Here is an 11,007-nt window from a genome sequence, read left to right as displayed (position 1 = left end):
GCGGATATTGTACTCTTTTAGCACAGCGACAGACTGACCGCAAATTAAGCAGACTGCCTTAGAATTAATATCCATAAAAAAATATTCTTCCTCCCAGGTTCATTTAAAATGCCTTTTGTCTGTGTGCCACCGTCTACTGCTCTCCATGTTGCTTGCTACTGCTCCGTTCTTCGTGTTGTTGTTGTTGTTGTTGTTGTTCTTCTTCTTCTTCTTCTTTTTTTCTTCTTCTTCTTCTCGTTTTATTGGTGGATTGCGAGCTGAGCTGGGAGCTGCTTGACCTGACAACTGGGGTGGCATAATAAATTGTGGGGGGCCAAGAAATGTCCCCGCGGGCCAAAACAAATGTTCCGTGGGCCAAGTTTGGCCCGCGGGCCCCACTTTGGGCACCCCTGCTATACTGTTTATGTTTTGGGACACTAAGTATGGCAAACATCTTAATTGTTCACTTTAGCTGTGCACTATTGGATATACTGACAACTATCACTGAATTACTGATTTTCAGGCAAGTTCTGCAGCTCTCCAATCCCTACATTATCTCATAACTACAAGATCCTGATCTCGTAATCATGAGATAGTAAGTCATAATTATGAGACAAGTTCCTTCAACTTTTTTATCTTTTGGTAAATGCAACGCGCTCCTGTAGTTACCTCACTCATCAATACATCATAAATTATCACATTATAAATATTTCATAACGGTTCATTCTTGGAGCTTTTCACCTGTACTCTCTCCTCCCTTCACCATGCCTAGCCTTCGATCCTGGACTTATCTTTTCACTCTATGGTGAATCCTGCTGCAATTTCCCTTTCCTGCACAAACACATAGAGGTACAGTCGTGTGGTTCCCAAAGCCATGATAACAATATGTCACAGTAAAGCTTTCCTTCGTCAACACAAAGTACCGATTCGGTTTTGTTTTCCCTTTTGGGACTGAAGACACTGAAACTCAGTGGAGAAATTAAATAAAAAAGATTTTGGGGGTGGAGGGTTGGGTGCGCGCAACATTCAAACCAACCATTATCCTCTCATTTTCACCTCTGCAGCAATGGACAGAGAAACCATCTTGCACTGCATTGTGGGTAACGTAGTAAAGCTCATGGTTTGGGAGCTTCAGCCTTCTGAACTGCTGTGCTTTGACATGTGATCTTAAACACAAACCAATAATAGTACCACACACACTCTCTCTCACACACACACGCCATCCTATCACCATCATTGATCTACAGAATTGATGCGCAGTAGCTGTACATCAGCAGCAACACCTGTTCCGCAGCTGTACAAGCACAGACGTTAACAAAGTTGGTTGATGTTGCTGGCGCCTGTATATGACCTGCAGCATTAAGCTAGTAGTGTAGCACCGGGTTTTAATAGTAGCAGTAATATTATAGTAGCAGTAAGAGCAGTAGTACCTGTAGTAGTTGTGATAGTTGAAATAGCAGCAACAACAATGATGAATTGCACTAAGCAAACCTGAGTCAAATCCTGCTCGATGACGAGGTGTGTAGCATTCAGCTCACTGATGACAACTGTTTCCTCAATGCCAGGGGAGCCTCAATCAATCCCAGAAAGACTCTGTGAGGATTTGAAGTCAGACACGAGTGTCTCTGCATCGGAGTATCTGTCAAAACCCTGAGATACAACCAGTAACAGACGTTTGGGTTTGAATCACTTAAAATGCTGTATCTCCTTCATACAGACAAGAAGCCACAAAAACATCTCTTTAAAAAATACATCAGCTGTTGTTTAACCAGATCAGAGGTGTTTCTTTTTTTGAGTTTGGCAGGACCGACATGTCAAAGCACAGCAGGCCATTGGTGATGCTCCTGTCATTAAAGGGACATTACACAGTAAATGATCACATCACAGTTCGGATCACCTAGGGCTGCAGTGCAGGGTTAGAGGGTAATTTTGTAAGTTCTGTCTACAAAAGGGAAGAAAAAAGAGAAGCGGACCAAAGAGGTGAAAAAGAGAGGAAGAGGACATTAGAAGGGCAAAATCCTTCAAGTCAGGGTTGTTCTGGGTCAGTCCAAAGCTGTGGGTCTCTTTGTCCCACGCTGATGACCTCAGAGACCAGCTGTGATGATGTCACCATGATGGACAGTTCACTCTCGCCCACTGGCAGAGTAGGAGAACTGTGGGAAGTGCGGTCTTCTCTCATTGTCCAGACAGTCCATCCCGTCCTCATCAACTAGGACAAGCAAAGAAAGATGGCTTCATTTTTTTTTACCATTAGTCATTTTTCATTTAATAACTCCATAAAATCAAAAGGAAATTGTCAGGTAGAGACATGCTCTCCCAATATAATCAAACATTACAAAGCACTGTGTTTGTATTGTACTGTAGATTTAAACAGAACACGATTCAATTAACAAGTGCATCTTTGATGTGGCAGTCTCCTGCTAACTAACTGATGTGCGACCTACAGAACAAGTGGAACCTCACGTTAGCGCAGAGAAACACATCGGCTCCACTCATGCATAATTCAGTGCCAAACATTTTGAAACCGATATCTTTATCTCAAAAGACTTGTGACGTGCTGCGTGTGGCTTGAGGGCTACTAGAGAGACACTTGAATAAATGGAAATGTCTTACCTGAAGAAAAACAGGGCGCATTGATTAGTTGTTTAAAACTGCAATTAAAGTAGTTTTTAAAAAAAGCTGAGTTTGATCAGCTGCTTGACAAATTCAATGTACTGAATGTGCATCAATAACATTATCAGCTGTCACAGAAAGTATTCCAGCTGAAACATGTACAGTACATTCATTGTGTGTGCTAGTTTAGGTTTTTAATATTCAACTCCCCCTATGCTTGATAAACACCCTCTAAACAAGTGAATTAACCCTTTGTCGGTTTGTTTATTTCTAGATTTCTGTCTCTACCAAGAATGTTTACAGCTATGTCAAAAGTGAAAGTGAGATTTTGTCAAGTTTTATTGTGGGCATATGTTTATGCGAACATGCTTGAGAAAGTGAGAGAGAGAGACGATCAGAGTCAGAAGAGACTCACATTTCTCTGGCGGAGTAATTGTGATGGTCTGGGCTGTGAACTCCTCGTCAAAATATCTGGTGTCCGTCTCCGATGTCACCTGAGGCTTGAAGGGAGGAACCAGCTGGGATGAAGAGGTGAGGAGGACACAGAGGTGAGAGATTAAACTGTACAATAACACTGGCAGCTGCACACCCAACTCCAGATCTCACAAAATAAAAGGCCACAGGAGCAGCAGGTCTGTGGACTTTCATCCCTCTGTTTTGCAAACATCTCCCCTGTTCATTGACTTAAGGTTTTGCTCCTGATCTATAACCTCCTAATGATCTGGCCATAGATTATATATATGTATACGTGTTTTACCAGACGAAATGAGAAGAGAGGACAGAAAGGAAAAAAGTGAGGAAGGGAAGAAAGAAAATGAGAGTAAAGGAATGGGCTAAGGAAGGTGGAGACAATTGGAGAGAAAAGCACAGGGAAGAAGAGAGCAGATAAAAAGAAAATCATAATCAATGAGAGATGACCTAACATAAAAGGGGGAGGGGAGAAGAGAGTCCTGGAGGGATGAAAAGGAAGGAAGAGAAGAGAGGAGGATGTGAAAAACAGGAGAGGTGGTAGAATGATCTGGGAGGAGGCTCAGGACTTGTCTGACATGCTACTGTCAAGTGCTGCCACACAGGACCTGACTCCCACTCAGTGGGGTTATACAGTACAAGCAAACACATCCATGGATGGAGATCTCCAGGATAAAAGGTTACATCTCTCCATGATGCCCTGTCATCACCAGTGTGATATCGGCCAAGTTAACCCTCAGAAAATACAGGGAATTAAATAAACTGCCAAACATACAGTATCTTTATGGTGAGTTATTCGCCACCAGCCCAAAATGCAAGCATAAGGTTTTACCCTCGTATTGTTCCATACCTTTTTATCATACACATCCTGCCAGTCAACACCGGAGAAGAAGCTGTGTCTCATTATTTCTTTAGCATCATCTGGTCCTCCACCAAGCCTGGAGGAGAGGAGAGGGATGGTGTAACAAGTTGAACAGAACGTAATCAAACTGATAACAGTTAACAGAAGCGATAAAAAGATATTCATTACTTCCTTTAGCAAAATAACTTGGGTGTAAGTGAAAACACATCACACTGTCTTGTTTATTGTTGGTATACACATTACTGTACATAGATATACCAGCCGTACATGAGACAGTGTGAGGGAATTTTGATTCAAGTGGTGTTTCCTTCCTTCTGATATTTAAGGAACATTTAGCAAAACAACTGAAATGAATCTCTGCATGTCCAAAACAAATTCACTTGCAAAACTCTGCCCTGACTTTTGATTTGTCAATTGGGCATCTGTATCTTTGCACATCTCTCCAGTCCCACCAGCACAGTTACCTACACCAAATCTGGGCACACACCGTTTGTTGGGGTCTTTAATGAGCAGGCTGGACAGCAGGGACTTGGCGTCAGCTGACAGAGTGCGCGGGAACTTGATGTCCTCCATGAGGATGAGCTCAAACAGCTTCTCGTGGTCCTGGTTGTAGAATGGCAGCCGGCCACACATCATCTCATACATCACCACACCCAAACCCCACCAGTCTACCGCCCGACCATAGTCATTGTCCTCCAGGACCTGAGGAGAATAGATGCAGATACACTTTTTTTTTTTTTTTTTTTTTTTAAATGGGGCCATTTGTTTTATTGGACACCTGCTTTTATTTTGCATTTATTTCATTGGACAACAACAGACTGCCAGAGGTGTTTAAGAGACAGATGAGTGAAGAAACACAGCAGAGTCAATATGCCATTTTGCTTAGGGGATAAATAAAAAAAAATTAATTAGTAAAAGCTGTCCAAGATGAACAGAAGCGGCTCCTCAAGACTGCAAGAGCTGCTGGTACACCCAGTACACTGACACACATACAGTACAGAGGCAGACATCATGGGATGGCAGGTCTTCAGAGGCCCCTGTTACAGTAAGGGAGTCAGTGTGCTGGTGTGGTCCACCACATACCCCCTCTGGTCCCTGCCAGCTCTCCCTGGCGCACTGACACTCTCCTGGCAGCGACAGGCAGAAATGTCCCTGGATAGAAAAGGCTGGATTAGCCAAAAACACAGGTCAGTGCCAGTCCAACCTCCAAGCTGGTTCGCACAGGTATTACACTGTGAGCTACTGTGCTGCGTGTGAGGGGAACAAGGTTCTGTGAAAGAAGTCACTCCTGTATCAAAGTCTTCTGTCTGGGCTGCCTTCCTACTCCTCTTCCCTGCCTGCTCTTCACATGCTGTCCTCTCCATCCCGTCTTATCCTGCCTCCTGTTCTCTAATCACGTCTTCCCTCGCTCGCTCGTTCCTTTCATCCCCTCATGTGCCTGTTTGCTCACCCCTGGAAGAGCGAGAAAGCAGAGAAGGAAAAAGAAAGAAGATACAGGAAGAGATGTATTTCAGGTGCTACTAAGGCCCTCATGAATAGGAGCTTTTTTAACATCATGAGCATACGTGTGCACCTGGGTTGTGTAGTCGCAGTGACTGACACACAGACAGGCAAGGCTAGAGAGCAGCCAGAAAGGCTTATGTACATCTCACCAATAATAATAATAATAGCATCTCACTCACTGTTAGTAATAGACTAGGTAGGGTAGACATGAGCACACACCAACAGTAACTAACACATAAATGCAAACAGCCTTATTCTTTTAACATTTTTTGTCAGTTTCTCCTAATAAGTGTCAGATGAAGGTACAGGTGATGTTCTGCTGTACAACCCCAACTGTAAGTCATGCTAAATGTCACTGTGCACTGATGCCAGGTGAGAGAGCACAACAAGGAGCTGCCTGTGAGTCTCCACAGCAGCTCTGTACCATAGAAAGCTGGTCATTAACCGAGTGAGCTCACACTCTCAACACTAAACTGCTAATGATGCAGGCGGCTGCTTCAGTCTGTACAAGTCAATGTGTGTGAAAGTGAATAAGAGAGTTATGAGTGCTAGTTGATGTGTGAATGTGTATGCGTTCGCGTATGCATTAAGCTGGTCACCCTGTTGGCAGCTGCAGAGAAGAGCTGGGGGATGAATCACGCCTCCAGCTCCAGATATTCTATTGATTGGTATGGCTGGAGGGATAACACTGGCTTAGACTGCTGGGAGACTGTCAGACACACACACACACACACACACACACACAAACAGCAGATGGAATATTTATCTGTCCTCATCAAATTCATAAAGTTTTGAGAGTGAGGTGAACTAGGAGATGTTTGGTGTTGTTTCAGTCCCTGCAGCTTGAGGAAGGACACACACAAACACACACACACACACACACACACACACAGCATGCAGTTTATGAAATTCAGAGTAGCCTTATGCTGATCTACAGGGCTGTGTGCACTGTGTTGAGTCTCTGTACAAAAAGGTATAGAAGTGTATACAAATACAAGCCGTTCAGTTGGGTATGTATGTGTATTGGTCTAAGAAGGTGTGTGTGTGTGTGTGTGTCCTGGGACCAAAAAAGTGGTGGCAGCTCGGTTGCAGGCAGGGAGCAGATTAATCCACACAGAGCCAGAATGCTGCCCCACAGCCCTAGGCATGGAGTGTGTGAGTGTATGTGTGTGTATGCAGAATACAGTTGGTGTGATTATGTGTGCAAAAAGAAAGGACAAATAAATGGGTCAAGACAGAAGGAGTAACAGAGAAGAGCTCTGATTAAAAGCAGCTATGAGGGAGAAGGACTCGTTCTGGCCCTGTCCCTGTCGGGGCAGCCATGTGGTAGCTAGATGCTGCTCGCAGGACAAGGGCTCTGGCAGCCTGGAAAGGACGAGATGGGACAGAATGGCCACACGTAGCCTGTGGCTATACCAGCCCAGATAGCCAGTAGGGAAACACACACACACACCCCTCATATACCAGGCACAGTGAACATACACTCGCATATTGTCAGTGTCAGAGAGAGACCTTCTATCTCCAAAGTGTCATCATTTGGAAATCGGTTTGTGCTGACACAGTTCTGATGTCTTGCAATGTTTTACTAACAGCTCACTGTGCTGCTATGTTAATGAAACATTTACACTTACTGAAAAAGGAAAAAAAAAAAATCACAATACCCAACATATACAACATTCAAACAAAATACAAACAAACATGTATAAATAAATGGAAAGAAGCCATCGCCTTCAACGCTTTCAGCAAAAAATAGCCACAAGGAAACGTGTCAAACAGAAAAATTTGAGAAAACAGAAAAAACACTCCCCATGTGTTTTTCTCTGATCTGGTTCCATCCCTTTACAAGGACCTTACACTGCTTATTGTTCATTACTCTATTTTTGACTGTCAGTGGAACACAATAAGATTTGAGTCTATTGCTTTACAAGTTCAGCTGAAGAATGAGTCACTTTACAGTTGCCTCGTTGCTGAAGCTCCTTCAGCCCAGCAGCAGACACAAACCTTTTTAATTCACTTCTCATATGCCCTTTTCACTCACGGCAAACGCAGGAACTGTCTGAATTATCACTCCCGTAACCCTGAAATATTTTCTCTCCCTTCTCATCTTCCTCTGTCTTCAACCCCCACCTCCCCCCTTTCTCTTTTTAATCCCGGCTACTTTGCATCTCTCTAACTTGGCTCCGAGCAAACTGTGTTATTTTTACATGCGGGCGGGCGAGCAGAGCGTGCGGGCGGGCGAATGGCGGCGGCGGTGGTGGTGTAGATTTCCAGGTTTTTTCTGAGCACCTTCCTCCAACCTCGCCCATCTGCCGCCATCTGCCTCGCTTTAGTCCACACTTTCTACTGCAATCACACACACAGCGCACACACGCGCACACATAAATGCACACAGACGCACATCCTGTGAAAAATAACCAACAGCCTCCAATCAGCTTTTGGCACGCAAAGGAAGGGACTCTAAAAAAAAAAAGCACAAAATGCTGCGCCAAATTGTCCTCCATACTTTTTCAAGTGGGATATACACTATGCCTCTCCCCTCCTGCCTTCATCTCCATCGCTCTGTCTCCACCACCCACAGTCCTGAAATGCTCTCGCCAGTTGATCTGCTGGCCTTCGAGTGAGGCAGCGCTGGTAGCTGGCTGGACAGCGGATGGCTGCAAAAAAAACTATTATAAGAATCTACTTGTGTGTTTGCCCCTCACCAATTCAACCAATTCACACGCATAAGCTGCATATTTACAGTTCACCCTGATATTATGGAACAGTTTGCCTGTGAAAATGTACTGTCTGTGTTGCTCCTGGAGGTCCTTCCTGAAACTACCCAGACTACGATCAGTAATAATCCTGGTAGTTAAACTAATCAGCCAGCACGGTTGTTAGATAAACAGGCACTGTGCAGTGGACAACATGAGTCCCATAGTTCACTGGGGCGTCCCAGGAGTAACCCTGAACAGCACAGAAATGCTGCCTAATGGACAGGCTGCCTGTGGATGCCACAGATGCTTTTATGTACTACAAAGCCTCAGTCAGTCTGCTCAGTGTTCTCAGTTCCTGAGATTTCTGTCATTTATCAAATGATAATAGTCTACACTGTGTCATTAAATCCATCACACTTAATGTGTTCATAATGTAACCACAACAGTTTTACTTTTTTATTTGCACACACTAAAAGTTCAGCAATGATGTCTTCTTATGTCATCTATCATACTGAATAGAGAAGAATATCATAACACACCTATTCAAGTATCCCACTAAATCAAAAAATTTTAACAATTTAGACTGTATGAAAGCTCCATTGGTGTGATCCCTATATCCCATCTTATGCATATATCTTGATTGACACATACCTTTATATTTATGTTTAAACTTGTCAATTCTATTACTATTTTTTATGTCCGCGCTTAAATTATTCCATAGTTTTACCCCACTTATGGAAATACACAATCTTTAGCTCCCCCAATTTTCAATTGAAGTTCATTATCTAGTCTACGATTCCCAAATACCATAAATTTAGTTTTATCCAAATTCAGAGATAGTATATTACTATCACACCATTTCTTTATCTTCTCAAGTTCCTGTGTAACCCGTCGAGAGAGTTGCTGTAGGTTTTCACCCGATGCCCATATGGTAGTGTCATCAGCAAATAAAACCACTTTCACTAAATCAGAAACCTTGCATATATCATTAATGTATAATATAAATAATTTAGGTCCCAAAACAGAACCCTGAGGCACTCCACATACAATATCCAGCTCACTCGATTGGTATTCACCCAACTTCACAAATTGACGCCTCTGTGTCAAATAACTTCTAATCCATTTCAGAACCATTCCTCTGATCCCATATTTTCCTACTTGTCCATTAATAATTCATGATTGATTGTGTCAAATGCTTTTTTTTAGGTCAATAAATATCCCCATCATGTATTTCTTCTCATCCATAGCACTTGTAAATGATCTTAACCTCTGAAAGAAAAAAAGAACTGGACCAGAATGATGGTGGAGAGGTTCAAGGCAGGAGAGAGAGAGAAACAAGGACAAAACGCATAATTAATAAAAGAAAAAGCTTTACCTCAGGTGCGAGGTACTCTGGAGTGCCACAGAAGGTCTTCATGGTAGCAGCATCTGTGATGCCCTCCTTGCAAAGGCCGAAATCAGTGATCTTGATATGGCCATCTTTATCCAGCATCAAGTTTTCCAACTGGAAAGGAAACAAAATACACAGCATTTTTGTTTGACTTACAAAAGCATAGTGAAAGCCACTGTACCAGAGTCAACTTCCTTGTGTGTTCAACATACTTGTGTGTTCAACATACAGAGGATTCTGATTCAGAGAAATTCCCACAATGCAACTCTGACCACTGGCATCTCAAAAATCAGTAGAAATGAAAGAGAAAACTAATCTCGACAATGCATTTCTCAGGAACTGGCATTCATCTGAAACATTTTGAATAGTTACTCATTATCATTTGTGACTGAGAACCAACACACACATATTTAACTGCTTTGTTAATTGACAAATAATTTTTTAAAACTGTGGATTCAATATCTTACTGCTTTGAAAAGGAGAACATAGGCAGACAGATAAGACAAACCATACTGTTTGTACAGAGAAGGGAGTTAAACTACAGGTATGTACTGGAGCCACTCAACCTTTTAATTTTAATGGCTGAAGTGTTTTTGCACTCTCTCTCTGCTTTTTCTTCATTTTGTTTTCTTGGCTGCTGTGAGCAGGGCTGGGGCCAAGGCTGCTAGGCAGACGCTCAGACAGAGCCGTCTACCTCTACCTCTGTGGCATCGGCACCCCCTTCCTCCCCCGTCCCACATTTCTTTACTGCTTTATGTCTGTGTGAGCTTGTCCCTGTCCCTCTCTTTAATTACCACACATACTGAGCCACTCATCTCCTCATGGATGGAAAAAAAAAATGATACACAAGAGATGATGAGCTAAAAAAAAGTTTTCCCTCAAACAGCAGTTCACTCTCATCCATGCCCCCCAACCAGCCTCCCCTCTTTGCTTCTGTTTACCTTCAGGTCCCGATACACAATCTTGGCTGAATGCAGGTAGTCGAGAGCTGAAACAATTTCTGCGCCGTAGAAGCGCGTGCGCTCCTCTGAGAACACCCGCTCTCTGGACAAATGGAAAAACAGCTGCGGGAAGAAGAGGGAAGAAGAGAGGGTGAGAGAGAGTGAGAGAGAAGGGAGAGGCAGCAGGGACAGCACAGCAATAATTACTGATTTATTGGAGGAAATTAGCACAACACAAACTGGCTGCCCGCACCATATTGAGATGATAGATAGCGGAGGGGAGGGTGAGCAGGGGTGTGTGTGTGTGTGGAGAGGGGTTGGGTGGGTGGTGGGGTGTCTCACAGGAGGGGCGGGCGGAGGCGCTCGGCAGCTGGCGTCTCATCTAGCAGCCCTGCTCACCACATACTCGCATACCTCTTCCACGTTACCCTCTGGGTTAGGCTGGCACGGTGCTGGCGTGGAGTACAGCAACGGGGGCCAAATCAAGAGTTTAATCAATACACCAGTCTAGTTAAAGACAGGCTGACCGCCACTGCTGCTGCCGCCAACCCCCCC

The 11,007-nt window shown here is 43.7% G+C and overlaps 1 protein-coding gene across 4 annotated transcripts in view; it reads right to left on the bottom strand.

Annotated features, from left to right (window-relative positions):
- akt3a (v-akt murine thymoma viral oncogene homolog 3a) overlaps positions 1–11,007 on the bottom strand; it is a 50,248-nt gene that overhangs the window by 2,554 nt on the left and 36,687 nt on the right. For 3 of the 4 annotated variants that reach the window (XM_020604696.1, XM_020604686.1, XM_020604677.1), the window contains 6 exons: positions 10,453–10,575; positions 9,497–9,625; positions 4,410–4,624; positions 3,911–3,998; positions 3,008–3,110; positions 1,776–2,188 (listed from right to left, as the gene is read on the bottom strand). In XM_020604696.1, coding sequence (XP_020460352.1) covers positions 2,103–2,188; positions 3,008–3,110; positions 3,911–3,998; positions 4,410–4,624; positions 9,497–9,625; positions 10,453–10,575 — 744 coding nt within the window. In that variant the 3' untranslated portion in view covers positions 1,776–2,102. Of the gene's footprint in view, positions 1–720; positions 2,189–3,007; positions 3,111–3,910; positions 3,999–4,409; positions 4,625–9,496; positions 9,626–10,452; positions 10,576–11,007 lie in introns of those variants that run through there. The other variant, XR_002275307.1, reaches the window with a different exon arrangement.

This window comes from Monopterus albus, unplaced genomic scaffold (genome assembly GCF_001952655.1).
Source record: "Monopterus albus unplaced genomic scaffold, M_albus_1.0 scaffold3.1, whole genome shotgun sequence".
In the NCBI taxonomy this organism is placed as follows: domain Eukaryota; kingdom Metazoa; phylum Chordata; class Actinopteri; order Synbranchiformes; family Synbranchidae; genus Monopterus; species Monopterus albus.
This window is presented reverse-complemented; position numbering and strand designations above follow the sequence as displayed.